At 49.9% G+C, this 16,978-nt stretch overlaps 4 protein-coding genes across 4 annotated transcripts; 2 read left to right on the forward strand and 2 right to left on the reverse strand.

Moving 5' to 3' along the window:
- Positions 1-2,254: 2,254 nt before the first annotated feature.
- On the reverse strand, positions 2,255-2,724 carry MRS44_018188 (uncharacterized protein; the record flags this gene model as incomplete). Its single annotated transcript, XM_065616386.1, has 2 exons — positions 2,255-2,337; positions 2,388-2,724. The coding sequence occupies 2 exons, from the start codon at positions 2,722-2,724 to the stop codon at positions 2,255-2,257; spliced, it is 420 nt and encodes a 139-aa protein (XP_065472458.1).
- Positions 2,725-4,773: 2,049 nt separating this feature from the next.
- On the reverse strand, positions 4,774-5,151 carry MRS44_018189 (uncharacterized protein; the record flags this gene model as incomplete). The annotated part of the gene is made up of 1 exon (XM_065616387.1): positions 4,774-5,151. One exon carries the CDS (start codon positions 5,149-5,151, stop codon positions 4,774-4,776), a length of 378 nt encoding a protein of 125 aa, XP_065472459.1.
- A 1,343-nt stretch (positions 5,152-6,494) lies between these two features.
- On the forward strand, positions 6,495-7,194 carry MRS44_018190 (uncharacterized protein; the record flags this gene model as incomplete). The annotated part of the gene is made up of 2 exons (XM_065616388.1): positions 6,495-6,588; positions 6,851-7,194. 2 exons carry the CDS (start codon positions 6,495-6,497, stop codon positions 7,192-7,194), a joined length of 438 nt encoding a protein of 145 aa, XP_065472460.1.
- Positions 7,195-9,930: 2,736 nt separating this feature from the next.
- MRS44_018191 (uncharacterized protein) lies at positions 9,931-11,206 on the forward strand (the record flags this gene model as incomplete). Its single annotated transcript, XM_065616389.1, has 2 exons — positions 9,931-10,248; positions 10,337-11,206. The coding sequence occupies 2 exons, from the start codon at positions 9,931-9,933 to the stop codon at positions 11,204-11,206; spliced, it is 1,188 nt and encodes a 395-aa protein (XP_065472461.1).
- Positions 11,207-16,978: the final 5,772 nt, after the last annotated feature.

Genomic DNA, 16,978 nt, shown 5'->3' on the forward strand with positions numbered 1-16,978 from the left:
ACTCTGGATCACTTTGCCCCAAGCCCCTAATCCCTTTCTTTTGACAGCTGTCGGACTGGATTCCAAGTATAGTCCGTCTTTGGCAGCAAACTCGAACGTTAAAAATATCCTCTTGATACTGAAAGCCCATGCGTGAAGCTGTGGGACATTGGGATTGATTTTGTTAGGGAGGATCCCAACTTGTGGCTGACCTCGTGACCTCGTTTCCTGATTGAGCCAAAGGAGTCGAGCGGACTCGATGAAGCCGAACCACAGTCGCCGTTAAGGGCACAAGAAAAAGAAAACCTTCAATACAGTCACTCTGCTCTCTACTGGCCCACTTATCGTCCAATAAGGCGCATTCAAAGACTGACCACAAAAGTCTTGATTTCGGAAGGGGTTGTGGGGGGCGGTTGACGTAGTTCCTTGCTCTTTGTGCTGCCGTGCCAAGCAGGTCACCATTTTGTCCAGTATCTATTTACATTTCATCTGGTCCTCCCATCACTTCTCTTTGCCGCTGGTACCTCTGAACTATGCAGCCTAGTGTTACGTACATTTCAGACTTATCCTTTCTGCCCTTACTGTACAACGCTCTTTAACTTCTGTTCTCAGATTTATGGCCTAACCTAGTCTAAAACCCAACACTCCTGCGCTGACCCTCTATCCTAGGTTCGCTGTCCCTTACAGTCAAGAGTTATGGTTATATCGGACAACTCACATTTTCTAATCGCCGCGGGATCGTGATATGCGTAGCTGTAAGCGTCGGGTCAAGCTTCCTTGAACTATGCATTGCTCGACTTGCGCGAGCCGGGGCCCGCAAATGAACCTCTACAGCCATACTGGCCCTGCTCACATAAGGCACAGTCTGACAGACATCCATACACTTGGTCAAGATTTCCTAACCTTTTCTCTAGTCCTGACAAGATTAAGTTCCTTGCGGGGGATAGCGTGCTTGATGCATCTTCCCCTCTAAGGAACGGGGGCACATTGCAGGTTAAATGAGAGCAGTTCTTGTTGCCTGGGATCACAGACATGCCAATTGTGAAAGCATCCACTGAGTAAATGGTCAGAACTGGCTCTTGAGACCACTCGAATATTCCTGTTCCCCGCCCCCTTGTGTGACTGTCTACTCACCCAGACCCAAATTATCCCAAATTGTGCCAGTCTCGGTTGCGATCTCAGAAAGTGTGACATCCTTGGTAGAGAGACCCCGGCAGCTGGGTTGAGAACAGTCACCTAAATAGCAGTTAGTACCGCCAGGAGAGCAGTGTTGCCGGGCCCAGATTCCGCCGGACCATGGCAAGGGGAAGGAAGGAGTGTGGAATTGTTTTGATGGTTTCAAAGCCAATCCTCGCGGTAGTGGGTCTTTAATCGTTTTTCCTTCATAGGACATAGTCCCAGACAATGCGGGCCAAATCGTCTGAGGACAGTTATTTACGAGCTTGAAAGAGATCCCGTTACCTGGCATGTTTATACTTGTTGACATTGTCTGTGATAGTGCAAAGTGCGGTCGTTTCGTTGACCTTTATACTTTTCTATTCCCAAAGAAAATCCAAGAGACTGCCAAAACTACAAGCTTGCATATCACTAACAATAGCAACTAGCTCCATCTCTGATCTCTTGGTATATAGATGCCCATGTCGAAGAATAGGTTGTGCTACTCACGGACTCGCTTTAAAGGTTTCTTAAAGTGCACAGTTCGAAATTTGGGAAGTAGACTTGCCTTCTTTAATGAGTAACTTTAGGAAGCCATATAAGGAGCATTGGGTACTTGCTGACCTACTTTCACCAGAGAATATCAGCCTTCTCGCGCCTATAGATAAGTTGGGTATTAAAATGGACTCTCCCGTTCTTGTATGTTATCACATAGTCCTCTGTAGTAGAAATGAGCGCGGACCAATGGGCGACTTCCCGTTACTTCAAGCTTCAAGATGAGTTTTTCTATCTATGTCGCGGGTATCACTTACTCATTTCTAACTAAATGTCATTTAAGATTGTTTGACCTCAATTCGAGTTTCTTAGCAATAATCATCTGAAAACAAAGGAAATAGCTTCACCCTGCCCGAGTCTCAACGGTAAGCAAGGACCCCATATAGCTTGTTTAAAGACCATCTTTGAGGTCAGCTAATCGTGGTGGCCTGTCATTAGGGGATCTCTCCTCTAGCAGTATACCCGGCAGTGCCATACGAGTCCTGGGATGGCGATATCAACGTGGGTCTAGAAAGCTATGAATGTGGCCCCAACCTGCTCTTAGACCGTTGAGAATATCCTAAGCTCAATCCGCGCATGATCGCCGTGCTTCCCGGTTGTATTCATAGAACAGGCATCCGAGAGCGACGTGACCGGTTTGGCCCTCACCTATAAGCTCCGCTTAGCCACAGACGCTGTACTCAAGGTCCATCACTTACACATGTCCCAAATCCTTTGCATTAACCACGCACACGAAAACTGCTGGTGGTTCGCCAGCTGGCTCTTTCTTTCACAACGGGTATCCCAGGTGATTGAGAATTTATGCGAGGTTGACTCGATGTCATAGGTCCCTTCGATGTTGCCTCCTGGCGGTAGTATGATGCCCTGAGTCACTTTCTCCTGGCCGCAGAAGACTTCCTTGAGACCTTCAAGGGTAGAGTTCTCAGCCCGGTCGTTACTTTTAGAGCAAGTAACCGCCGCGGAGGTGTCGCCGAGATAGGGTTCTGCGTGGGCGACGAGAATGAAAAGCAAAGATATTAAGAGGAATGGTGACATGGTGGTGCGTATTCCATGCGTGGGCGGATTCTACATTCACTTATTATGTGATCGTTTTTAGCAAATTTAGATCTCAGGGCCTCACTGCTACATGGGTCTTACGTCCTATAATAGACAGAGCATCACTAGAATCGGGGAAGGGCCCAACCCTCACGGCACTGGGCCATGGAGCAAGCGGTCTTTCATGCTACCACACTTCACACCCATCCCCAAGCAGGGCTGACTTGACTCACATGCGCCCAAGTAGTATATCTTGAGAGGTATGGTCGTCGTAGTAGCAACGCGAAAGCATATCTAAGGCGGAGATTAATCGCCGTAGCATAGTCAACCTTGGATCTTCCGATTTTAATATCCAACCAGAGTCATTAGATGAGCCGTTGTCTTGCGCATGATTCCACCCTCCCACCCCTTGAATTTGATACTGCAAAATCTGGTGCTAAATCTTAAACTATCTATAACTTGGCTGGGTAATGTATGTTTTTCTAATTTCAGATGGGCGTGTGGCTGGTTTACTGCACCAACCTCATTCTCCGGCTCCCACTCTTTGTCCTCCAACCTCCTCCTTCATCTCTCTGTGCCCATGTCTATTATTCTTATTCAAAGTATCCCACCTCAACGGTCCAAGTTTGTTCGTTGGTCACTGCTACGCAGCTAGCCAGATCCTCAAAACGGCTGGACTGCCCACACCAGCCCGAGCGGTTCAACTCCGAAGGCTTCGTTGAGGGCGGGGGAGGGGGAAGAAGCAGATATGAAATATTGCCCGGTCTGGTGGACCACTACAGAAGTATTAAATACATGCTAAATAGCCACTACATCTCCCATGCGTGATAGGATGGGTGGTGGGATTTCTATACGTGTTTGTGCCTGCCCCGTACTTGCCTCAGCCCCCAGCCAAACGCCAGCTGTCGTAAATCGGTCGTGGTTGGGCCGCGGCACAAGACCTGGCTGTGAGATTCAAGGACAAGAAACAAGGAGCATGTGAGAGCGTGGGGGTGGCGTCGGGCGACAAGGCGGTTGGCGTGACTTCGTTATCTGCATGTCACCCGATTCTGATGGACCTGTGAACCATGACTGACATTTGCAGCTAAAGGTTAAACTTTAAATCAACGACAGCGTACTGGCGGGGCTGTTGGAAGTTCTCTCTCACTTCGCTTTCACGCCAGCGTGACTGCTTCTCCTGGCGTTGCCAGGCTAGTTGTGGAACGCAATAGACCGTTGCACCATCGGAAGAAGAGTTATCTATGCGTATGCACAATGGACAGTACTATGAAATAGGCCCTTCACTATGCGTAGCTAGAGAATTTCTCACCTGGCTGGCTAGCGTCCTGTTCTAGGTAAATCCGGAAGCTCATAAAGCCATCTCCAAAAGATAACGTGGCCTCAACTACTTATCCAATAATGGGCTCACGCTTTACTCGAACTGTTTCTTTCAACGAGTGTGCCCTGTGGTTTCTGCCCGTGCCTTTCAAGGTGTTGTCACTTACTCCTGGCAAGTCAACATGCTACACGACAGAACATTCTGACTTTTGAATTTTCAAAGAAAGAGCACAAAGCCCATGGGGGCAAAAAAGTGGTTGGAGCTAACGATCGCCCTTACACGAGTCACTTTGGAGTCATGTAACTAATCCGCCGAGAATACTCTAGAACCACGGAGCAGATTTCATCCAGGTGGGTAAATGGTAGCCTGAAGCTCTTTTCTACCCGGATGAAACGAAACACACGGACGACAGTCTTTCAGCCCGGCAACAAGGAGTCTTTGACCTCTATGGATGCCATCAGCGCAGCTGGGAGATCAATTCCTTCGTTCCTGATACTCACGGCGAAGTAGTGATGTTATTGGATTGGATTGGAGCTGGATCTGAGCCTCGATCCAATCCAGTCCAGACTTGGGGACAGGCAGCCTCCAGTATATCCAGAACGGATCCAGGTCAGATTGTTACCCTTTTGGGACAATAAATGAGCCGCTGAATAAGCAGATTTCGGGTAGAACTAGAATTGTGCTCTTGTGTGTGGTTATGGCAGTACTTAAATAAGTGCTCATTATATTCCCTAGCAACTTGCTTCTCCAATGTACACAATTCCCTCGGCGCTGTTGTAGTTGGCATAGATAGCAGTATGAGAACCACTTAGGCGCGTCCTGCTTAAATTGTATGTCAACCATACCCTATTGCCGGACAGAGTAGCGAATATATTGCTTCCATTCCGCTCGAATTCGTCAGGTTCGATCAGGATTCCGTCGTGGTCGTTTGGGCGAGGGTTAAGATACGTTAGATCAAGAATAACTCTTTCAGGATCAGGACGGCGACCGCTGCCAGGGCCGAAATAGCTGGAGATAGTAGCCATGGTGTAGCTGGTGAGTGGCCTGTTCAGACACGTCTGCCAGAGCAGAAGGACTGCTGAAGTTACGAGCGACGCGATTGCTTCCATGGTTTTGCTAGCGGACATGTGCGAGTTGGATGTTAACGATGGCGTAGTTGTGTCGGAGTCCGCGACGGGAGCCCTGTCACGACCACCAAATTAGGGTTAGCTCTTGCCTGATCAGGTTAGACCATTGGAGCTCCAGGAGCTGGTTGCCAATCAATCCAATCCAGTCCAAATCTTCGAGAAACCCAAATCCAGTCCAGTCATTTTCCGACAAATCCAGTCCAATCCAAATTGCCTCCAATCCAATAACATCACTGCGGCGAAGGTCTTACTAGTGGAATATACGCGTGCCGATATTGACGAGCGTGTTATCCTCACATTCACGGATACGGGTTACAATAACTCTCATCGAGCTGTCCAGTGGCTACAACACTTTAACCGCTGTTCCTTTGCCGCCAGCGAGACCTTCGCCGGATCCTCTATTGAGGAGTGGTTTGGCTACCCGACGACTATCACGAAGTCCCAATTTGACGAGGAATATGCGTTTAAACCGCGGTACTAAGTTAAGAAGGCGCCAACCTCATATAGGCTCCTGTTGTTGGACTCCTTTTCCGCTCACGAGGACCCTGAATTCATATGGTATTGTGGTATGTTCGATATTGTCCCATACCGCCTGCTAAGTCGCCAAAATCATCGTCTGCAACCTCCTGACGTTGGCGTCTATTAACACCTTAAAAATGAACAGAAATGCGCTCTCAGGGGCTTCATGATGGCCGGAGGTCTCTAGATCTCTCGATTCGACTTTCTTAACCAGTGGAACCGTATGTATACTGCTGCCTTTAGAGCCTGTTATATATACGTTGGCTTTGAGAAGTCAGGCATCTTCCCTCTGCACTCGGAAGTCATACTGGGCCCGCTTGGCCGGCACGCTGAAGAGCGAGAAAAGCCACTATTCCTAGTGACTTTAAATAAGGATAAGGTGATACCGAGGAGGGTTGAAAAGCAGCTGGCTAATCCCTCTGTTTAGAAGGATATATCCCTCCTTAATACACTAACGCGGAAGGTTATTTGTTGGAATAATTGGGAGCTTCCCCATCACTTCAGGGTCATATCACAAAGTCCTAGATGGAATCGCATGGGATATAAACCCCTAGGGAGCTCTCACCATGACAATGACAATCACAACCTTGATTTTATCAATCACACCCAGCATCACTGCGCAATTCAACAACATTATTTAGCACGCTGAAGCGTGCCTTCATCTTGCTATTGTCACTCAGAAGTCACAGAAAACCGTAATCGAGTTATATAAGGAATGTATACGACTCAAGGGACGCCGAGCATGAAGTCGTCGCTAAATTAAGGGCATTAAAGATGGTGCCTTTACTATAGGAGAGTATCGGCGGATGGCTGAAGCACGAGAGCAAGAGGAACAGAGGCTGGAGGATAATAGACGACGCCGGCAGCAGAATTCTGACTTTGATAAGCTTCGTGATAGTGGTAAGCCGCGCCTCCGTGAAGGAGGAGCTGTGAAAGCGAAGAGAGAGGGCCGCCGCAGAAGCCGCCGCGATAGCTTCACAAGACGCCAATCGCCAGAGAATAATGTCTGAGACGGAAAAGGGGACCTTAGAGAATTGCCGGCGCCTTTGGATTGAGGCTAATAAGGGAAGACGGGACTTCCTCTATTGAATTTAGGGTCGTCACGAACTTGAAGCTATTCCTGAGGCCGCCAACTATTTAGCTGACCTTAATAAGGCTGTAGCCTTATGGGGTCAGCACAATGGTATACCTGAAGATGTGCTCTCGGTATCACCAGGAGGTTTAACGCCGTTATTGCCCGGCAACGAGGGCTCAGAAAGCGACGAAGTCGACATCACCATAAGCACACAGATCGAGGGTTACACACATGCCGCTTTTGCGGCCGGAAGAGGAGGTTCTTCACATGAAAATAGCGACGAGGAAGAAGACCTATTACGCCGAGAAGATTGGGGCGGATTCGGCTATGATCGCGTGCCAAATAACTACTCCGATAACGAGAGGGTCGAGCCGTGCATTGTGGTGGCCGGGATCCCGATTCCCGTGCCGCAGTCGCGGGCCCGAGACTAGGCATCACATTCACTTACACACAATAATGTGGCAGTAGCTTCAATAAAGCTCAGATTGATAATATCAGTTGATCAGATTAAGCACTATTGATTGAGTATATTTTCATTGAAATTGGACTTTATGTTGTGGAGAAATAAGGCGGTTACGATGTGCGAGGCGGTTACAGCAGTGACGCGGTTACAGGTTGCCCTCTCTGTGATGAATGAACAGAGGGGTTGCGGAACTCGCTTACCGAATCCCCTAAGTATATCCTGATAATGATAACACTGAACATGAGATGCACGTGACCTCCGGTCTCTCCGATGCGGGGGGGGGGATGGTGCACGAGAGTCATGGGTCTTTGATGAATGCTTGTGCGGATGTTTCATGACGGGATGCACGGTCAAGATTAGGAGTGAAAAACGATGACTAGGAAAAATGGACACAAGAAGCAGTGCATGAAACCGCTCGATTATCGGGCACAATCAGCAGTATTCCAAACGCATACTTGTCGACCCACTTCGGCTGCAAGGATGATTCTTGGCAGGCTTGGGCAATTGCTTGTCTTATATAGTCCCCTCACCCGGGAAGAACAATCGCCCGTTGGAGCTGCCATTGTTTGTAAAACGAGCGGCGAGCTCTTTACCCATCAACTGTCAGTCGTTGTGCTATTCCTCACCCCATTACTTGCTATTCTCTGTAGCTCGGATTGGAAGGGCAAAAAAGGGCCACTATTGTCCATGAGAGTACCTCGGTTGGTACGTGCTGGTGGGCGCCAGGCCAGCCGTTGCCATGTTGAAAGCTGAAAAGCGGCGAATTCGACGGGCCTTCCGGGGAACTCATCCTTGGCGGGCCGGGGTGGAGAGGTGCTGAAATTAGAGTGGTTCCAATAAACGCGGGCGGTAGTTGTAGCCAGGGCCACTGGACACTGATCATCCCATCGGGGATGATCGGCAGCGATGAGTGATATGAAATGTGACTACGAAATGACAAATCAGTGTAAACGGCCCCATATGAAGGAAGTTGACAGGTCGGAGGCACCGAGTCAAAGAAGGGCAAAGCGTGAGAGAACCAATTTTGATTTTTCTCCAAAATCTCCAGAATTAGCCTTACACTGTTCGTCAACGGTCCCGCCATGTGCTGTAGGAGAGAGTCGAAAAAGGAAGGGCCTCGGTTAGCATGACTCGCGCGTAAGAATTTTCCGACCGTTGAACCCCCGCCGATCCATGCTTGCTCTGCAAGGGGGCAATTCCGCTGCCAACTTGCATGTCATAATACCTGCATGCAGGGACAGTCACGTTAGTTGCCATTAGAATACAACAGCCAAGGAGGAAAAGACAGTTCGGTAGCTTGGTCATGGAATCGAGAATGTACGATATGAATATATCCGTACTGAAATTGCCCACAGTACTCGACATCACTGACTTGGTTCTTGAGAATAGGGAGATCCGGGTTGTTAGGCGAGGAGGGCTTCGTGTGGAAGGAAGCTGTAGAGATGTGCGCAAATCGCCAAATTCGGACATGACGCGCGCAGCTCCGAGTTCAAAAGATGTCGCTCAGGGGTGGGGTCCCACGATAAGGTGGGGGTCCTTGGTGGAGATGATTTTCTTGATGGTGAAAGCGGTAAGTGACAGAACGTCGTCACATGTGGCATGTCAGGCAAAAGCCAAAATGAGGCAGTGGGTATGCACGAAACGACATCTTGCTGAACTGTGGGCTGATCTCTGGACAGCCCTATCGTTGTCTAAGAGGGCCTTTATTTCACTCAAACGCGCTGGGGTCGGCAAATGGTATGTCTGAGCCCGTTCCTCGACGATACAAAATTGAACGTGCGAAACGGAGAACCAAGTTGTCACTTTCCCATGGTGGCTAACAAGGCCTCCCAGTGGCTGCAGCGGTGCCAGTGTCGTGCGTCAGCCCTGAGCCGGTGCAACCGCTTGACGGCAACACCACCATGGTTCAGCTGGTGTGGAGATCTCGCTCCACAGCTAAGCTAGTGAGGCCACTACTGGGCCGCCACTCGTTGACGTGACCGGAACAAAGACTGGTCGGAAGTCCTCCCCGTGTTGGGGGAGAAAAAAAAACACTGGAACACTTTTGGTGGGGGAGCAACCAAACAACAACCACATGATTCCGGTGTATTTGTTCCCCTCGGGGCCGTGATGACTAGTTGATTGCACCGATTCGGCCGTAATACAGCATGTCGCTTCGTGGCTTTCACCAAGTGGGCACCGGAGGGTGTGGGATTATCGTCCTCGCAGTTCAATCGCAAGTGAGATTCCAATACGTGAGTGCAACAGCCAATCTAGATTAGATCTAGCACGTGCCCTTGACGGGGATCCGGCAGCGACTGAACAAAGGGGGAGACAAGTGGGGGAGAAAAGACCCTCGCCGACTGTCACATTCTGTTGGCTCTAAAGCACATCTAAAGGAGACTTTCTTCACATTTTTCTTCCCTCCCATCTTCTGACCTATCTCCTCCTTTACACCGTCCCGACATTCTGGTAACGAGCAAATATGGCGAAATTAACCTGGCGACAGAGAGCATGCGTCGTCCAGAATGGACTTCACAGTGGTCAACCTTGGCAATGGCGTATCGGGGACTCGATACCATACCCCGACGATTCCGACCGACTGTTGAAAAATTGGGCACGATACCAGCTAGATTACCGAGAAGAGATGGTTTGGAATGGCAGTTGTTTTCTCTCCTAGAAGAGGAGACACGTCCGCCAAAGACATCTACGGTAGCCGCACAGGATGGCCAGCAGAAAACCTCGTTCGAGGGCATCTCCTCGCCCCAAAAAGAGTTCTCCTAGAAAGCCCGGCTTCAGGCAGGATCATCCAGGAGACCCCGTCCCAGCAGAGCCTCGTGCAAAAGAGCGTCGGCCATCGGATCCTGTGCGGGTGGGCCAGGCGATGCGAAGAAAAGGCGTTACCGTGAGACATAAGAGTTACGAACTTGGCAAAGAATGCAACACCACGGCCGTCTTCTTCTTCTACAACACTATTCACGGCATCTGGGAGGGCTCAGTCTATACCCCAAACGGCAAACCGCCACGCGATCCGAGCGCAATCGTACGTACCAAGCCGTGTGGCGCGCCCTTTTCAACAGGTGGCTAATGAACGGCGGCGACTGCAGATATGGAATATAATGAGAAGACAGGTCGTGTCTGATGGCGAGCTCGTCCAACTTACGGCGAAAGAAAGGAGGGATATGGCCAAGGCAGAGCCTTACGGAGTGCAAAAGGAGTCAACACAGCGCAAGGTGCGGCGCAGAAAGCCACCCGCGGATGCCCAGCGAGCGTCGCACACCTCTCCAGCTCTCACGCAGATCACAGTCCCGGGAAGCGAGTCGACAGTTGGGGATCGAGGTGTGAGCATATGGAGCATGAGCGATACTTCAGCGTCCCCGATCGTTGGACCGCTGGACAACTTCGACAACTCCAACAACTTCGACAACTTCGACAACTTCGACAACAACGACGAACACGACGAACACGACGGGCCCGAGGATGACGCCCTCGACGAAGATCTTGCCCCGACCGGCCCTACCGCTTCTGTGGCGGACAATTACCAGGATATGTTCTGTCATCAACAGGAACCACACACATCTCCTCCTGCGGTTGAACACAACACCGAGGGCGAGGGAAAGCCCTACGAAACGGCAGACAGCGTCGCAGCAGCCCTTACGCATGATGGATCAGGCGAAGCGATCCACTTCGAAGGGCTCCAAGAGCAGCCAACGCCTCACGAATTTAGCGCGGTGATGGCTGGCGACTACGCTTGGATGAACATAGACATAGACAGAGACATAGACATGGTAGGCTTTCAGGGCACGATGGACTTTGGCGCGGACGGCCTAAGTGATCTAAATTTCGACATCGACATAGCCATGAGCATGCTCAGCAACACTGGCAATCCTGGCGAGCCGCAAGAGCCCCCGGGCAGCTATAGTCCGAAGGCGCTCCCATGGCCGACGAGTCAACACCACAGCCAACTCTCGAGCTGGACTGGTTGGCTGCGCCAACCCTAAGTCTAATCTGTCTTTGATGTAAGAACTAGATCACACTCGAGCTTGAATGAAGGCTATAGCCAATTCAAAACATGAGAATGCCATAATAAGTAATAAAGGGATTAACCCTAAAGAAGATAAACCCTGAGTTCATAATATTATTAACAGAGCCACTTAATATGCTTAATAGCATATGACCTGCTGTTATGTTTGTAAACTCTATAGCAGCGAGACGGCCAGAGCATCGCAACCAGCGACAATCGTCTCAGCACAACCACCAAACCCGCCCGTCGCCAAGACCCAAACGTTGTACCGCTATGCACCGGAGGGGTTGTTGATGGCCATGCAACGAGCTTTGGTCGGTCTGATCAGTGAAAGAGGCTAAAACTCAGGCCCCTAACAAAATTCTGGCGGGTTAAGAAAACTCATACACCAGTAAACTTGTCGATCCCTTTTGTGGCTTAAGTGAAATACGAAGGGTGAGTGAGTGGAGAGGTGCTGAGCGACTCGGGGCTCACTGTTGAACGAAGGAAGCCAGCATCATGTGCGAGGATGTAGGGGAAGGGGAGAGCGGAAACTAAAAAGGAAACCAATATTGAGCAAGAATGAAGGAAAGTAAAGTACAGGGTAGTCAGTACTTTGGCTGCTGGAAAACCAATGGGTGGGTTACCACTCAAAGGTCTCTGGCATAATTCATAATCAAGTTCTACTACGACTAAAAATAAAGTATTTCAATAAATAAAAACAGACCAAGAGCGGTCAGCGTTTTCCTGCGTCGTTCGAGACCATCTTGACCGGTCAATATGGAGCTTCACACGGGCACTGCTATCCCGAGAGGAAAACGCTTTCACCTGTGGGTTTTCTAGACAATTATGGAGTAGCCACCCAAGAAACGTTCCCTTGTGCTACCCGACGTCGCTCGATGGACCATCTGCTAATGAGTCATTTCCCCTCCAGAGTAAACGAGCCTCCCCTTGGCCTTTGCTGCCATTCGACAAACTAGAGACTCGTCAACGGCGCTGGACGACACGGCAATAATGATGGTCTTTAGCTGAGGGAAACGAGTGAGCGCTTCCAAGATTAGAAACACGTCGGGGCTATCGGCAATGTCGATGGCGATGTGCGTATAGATAGGCCGAGTCCTCTTAACCGGGGACCGACGACTGTGGCCGCGGACACCGTCCGTGGGACCTAAACCCGTTCGGGCGCCCCTGTAGACCCACACGGCTCCGTACATCGGATCCGCTCTTTCCTCACGTCCCAGCAGCACATGGGGATGATGACTCGCACTAGCTTTACGTGGGTCAGTGAGTGGGGTAAGAGCGGTACTTACCGATACTTGAAAAGACTTTTAGAGCCCAGCCAGTGATCACTCTTTGCGGGATCCATACACATCTTGAGTCCACTCTTTGACTCCATGCTGACTCGCCAAGTATTTTCCAGTATCTCAGAGTCCTCCCTAGCTTTTCCAGAAAGATCTTTTTATGGGAAGAGGCAGATGTCCGTGCTCTTAACTGTAGAAGACGGAAGGGCCTAAATCGCCGATTGCACCGAGTTCTGAAGTAAGGGGGCCACTTCCGGTGACTCCCACAAGTCCTCATGGGCGAGCCTGTTTCAGACGGCACTTTTCCTTGAGAACAGGGCTCCATGCCATGGGTGTTGTTATCGAAAACAGCTCTCTTTGTTGGATCAGATTCCTCTTAGTGGGACCACCACACTTTCTTCCCGGGCGTGCCTGCCGCAACGGACGGAAGTCTATTCCGGACGGTCCGTGCTCGACTGCACTCTGTAACCGAGCCCCCCCCACAAAGCGCGACGGCTTGCCGCCACCGTAACGACGTGGGGGACCGATGAACAAACGGTCGGACGTTTATTTCACTTTATTGAACCGCCGAAAGAGGTCTGGTAGCTGAGTATGTTGGTGCTTAAATGTGTTGGATATGGAAAGTCTAAAGAGGTTACCTGAGGCTGTTACGTGAGCAATCTCCGGGTCTGGCCGAGAAAGCTAGCAGACGGTCTGAATCCGTCTGTTTGACTCCGTTTCTTCCCCCTGTCGTTGTTCGGCAATTTCCCTCTTCCAAGCGGCCTACCCCACCTTTGCTGTTATGGTCACTCGCATGTTGCGGGGCACCATGTGATGAGGCAGGGGGAACTGAAATCAATGTTGGAGAATAGTCGCAGGCCAGGCGTGCGTGGTCTCAGCGGGCTTGATTTCAGCAGGCTTGTCCCTCAAGCACGCGGTGGTGTTTGGGTTGTGCTTCAATTCGCGGTAGTGAAAAAACAAGGACAGGTAACGAGCACAATTGCACGGAGCATTGGCTGAGTGACGGAAGACTGTCGTGGGGCAGAAGACGGACCTCCATTATAGTTAGTTACTGTGATGGAAGATGGTGAAAGGGACGGATTAGTGTTTCTCACATGTTGTTGCTACGATGCGACAATGTCGCGCCGCTTAATAACATGCAGCTGGTCACTGTGGAATGGGACGGCCATTGAAGGCTTCTTTGGCGAAAGCGGGGACTGGGATGGACCGAGGCAGGAAGACCGGGGTAGCATGAGATGGCAGGGGGTGGCGAGGCCTATTGTGGCTCTTGAAGAAGAGCGCAAGGGCCTATGAGCCGGATAGCCAAAGGGCCTTTAATGGCTGTTTGACAGCGACGAGTTGCACAGAACAGGCCCCATTATTTGAATCTATCGAGTACGAAAAGACCAAGATAGCTACTTGACTCTGTCGGGTGAGTAATCTCCGGGTCCAACCGAGAAAGTTGAGAGACGCTCTGAATTCGTATATATTCTTGGTAAAGTACTGGATTTGCCCTTTCTTGCTCTTTTCCCTCTTCAATCTCAGCCAGCCAGCCTTCCAATCCCTTGGTTTCTTATTTTGCCTCTTTGACTTCTTTCTTCTCTCCTTTCTATGCCTTGCCACCGATTAGTGTCATGGGCTCCTCTCGCCACAAACATCCTAATCCCCCCAACGCGCCTCCTAACTTGTCAGCAACGCTCCTCCGCCAGTCTAGGTCGAAGCCGAAGAGGGACTTTCGGAAACGGAAACTACCAGCGCCCTTTCGGCATGTCCAGCATGACTACCCACTGCCAGCGACTTACTCCCACGAAGACCACCAATACGTGCGGCACAAGAAGGCCCGCCGTGGTCGGTTGACTGCAGACTATGACCCGGAAGATCATTATCAGCCACAGCCTGTCCCTCCTGATGAAGACAACAGCGAATCATCGCCGTGTCAGGGTGAAGAGTCTGTCCCCTACGCCTCGAAAAACGTAATTGTGCTTCGGCGGAGAACTAATCGACTTCACAGAACATGCTCTGATGATGACTCTGACCAGGGAGAGGCTTTATTGAGCCACGCATATTTTGAACATCGCATGCAAAGTATAGAAGAGTCTGTCGTGGTTTTAAGTACACAGTGAGTCAGGTGTCCGCTCTCGCATCGACCTTGCCTTGGTAAGGCACAAAGAAATGAACTTTTACTCATTCCTTCGCTTTGTAGACTCCGAAACCTTGAAAGCAAGTAAGAGACTGTCCCGTGCTCATTCTGTCTCTCATGCCACCGACTCTTGACTACTTACACCTTTGCTATTCGGTAGATTTTCAGATTTTGACAACAGGTGAGTACCACAAGGGCATTTGATACTTTCGCCGTGTCGTCAAACCATGAATTGCTAATATATTCATGGCCTATCGGGTAGATTGGCAGCTTTTGGTAGCAAGTGAGTTCCCGCAGTCTGCTTGTTTATTGCTCTTCGTGGCTGTCTTGTTCTTACCATAACCTATATGATAGAGTTGAGTCGTTGGCCAAAAAGTAAGCTCCTTTTCCCACCTTTGAGATAATTATTCGGGGTTGCTCAAATAGCTCCCAGTATGGATACATTTCCGGAACGCTTTAGCCAGACTGTGGTAAAGGCGTTCCTTGATAGGGACATACGGGTCATGCAGGAAGGCCAAGACCAAATGACCCCTTCAAGGGTAGATCAAGTGGCGAATTCTTCTGAATTGATAAACAATCGAGGGAACGGCAATTGGATTGACGGAGGCTTTGTTGAATATGCTGGGATGTCTCGCATGGGTCAAGGGTCAAGAGATAAAAAAGCGGGCCCCTGAGGAGCAGGGACTTAATGACAGCATCCACAACGCAGATACGCCCATTCTATTCAGTGAATGGAATGAAAACGCTGTATGGAAAAAGACAAGGTGTCGTGGACACACATGGCCCAATCAATGATAAGGAAACTTTGGCAGACGTTAAAGGTACCACGCGTAGTAGCATGTGGTACTAAATGTATACCCTGAGCCAGGAATTGCCCGATTTGGTGCTCCTTATTAATCTCTTTGCGCTGCATCTTATACCTAGGACACATCATCAGTAGAAATGGAGCTTCAAAATGACTACGATTCCTCACCCGCGGCTACATACCTAGTTTTCGTACCTTTTACATGAAAGACGAGAAAACAAAGACAAAATCAACTAGATTCCACAAGATTGCGATAAAAGTAAGTATGAGGGGACGATGTTAGTAGAAATCTGACATTGCGGCTAATCATACCGTGAACTCTGCAATGGCAGACATTGGGGAAGGACTGTATCGATTTGCCGTAGCGCCCATTGAAACAACGTTTGAAATTATGTCATGGTTGTGAATTTTGGTTACAAACCTTACTGGCTCGACGTTGTAGTCGCTGCCGAAACATGCTGCTTCTGAGTCGACGCTCTTCCACGTTACACTTCCGCAACAAGGCCTGGAGCTTATCCACATGATACTCTAAAGCAGGGACGAGCTCCACAAGCGCCTCGTTGATCAGAATTTTATAGTAGAAACACTCGTATTGAAGGATCCTGACGTGTTGTCTGAGTTCTGCTACAGAAGATGCTCTGCGGCCATTACAGGAGCCTCGAAGCTTTGCCGCGGTCGTTCGGAGAGGGGCCACAAAAGGGAGTGGTTCTTTGGGCTGTTCTTTATTCGCCATGGAATCCAAATCGATGCTGGAACTCCTCCAGTTCGTTTGTGGGCTTCCTAAGGGGCGGTGCCCTATATCACTTTCCCAGCTTGCTCCCGCCCGCACGGAGGCGTCACCCCTGTCTCTTTGTTTGCCTGCATACAAGCAAGGGCTCAAACTCATACTGGAACTCTTTCGTTCTGGGTGTATGTGCCCATTCATAATGATATTCATATCCTTTTGCCACGTGCAGTTTGCTTGTTCAATAACGGTATTGCCCTCGTTGACGGTCGAACGAAGACCAAGAACTCGTCGCTGTATTTGCGGGATCGACTGTAGTAGTACCCGATGAACTAAGCTTCTATTCAACGCAATTTTCTGTCTCATACTTGTGTTCTCCTGCATCAGTGATATCTCTAGCGCTTCAAGTACGGAGCTGGGACCGGCCCCGGGAGGTTCTGGTAACGGGCGGTCTTTCAAATTCGGCTCACGAGAAGGCTTTGTGCTTCCTCGGCTGTCTCCTGGCACCATAGTGCCGTGATCTTGGGTCTTGTGCTGTCCATCTTGCCTACGGCGAGCGTAGTGATTGTAACAAGGATCGCTCTGGGCTTGTGATTGATCGCCAGCGATGACGGTATCTAGGTCTACCGCAAATCGGTTGTTATGTATAGAGAAACGCAAACTAGTGATGCGGCAATGAACTGATGATAGGAGCTCCTTCAGTACACCACTAACCAAAGTTGAGAAGTAGTTGCTTTCATGCTGCAGGCTTCCGTTCTCTCGATTCAATTCTGTGATTCTTCGTCGGATTGCAGCCTGACTATCTTCGCGTTGCAATCTGC

The sequence above is a fragment of the Fusarium solani genome, assembly GCF_023522795.1.
Source record: "Fusarium solani strain SB1 chromosome Unknown bctg00000015, whole genome shotgun sequence".
Taxonomy (NCBI): domain Eukaryota; kingdom Fungi; phylum Ascomycota; class Sordariomycetes; order Hypocreales; family Nectriaceae; genus Fusarium; species Fusarium solani.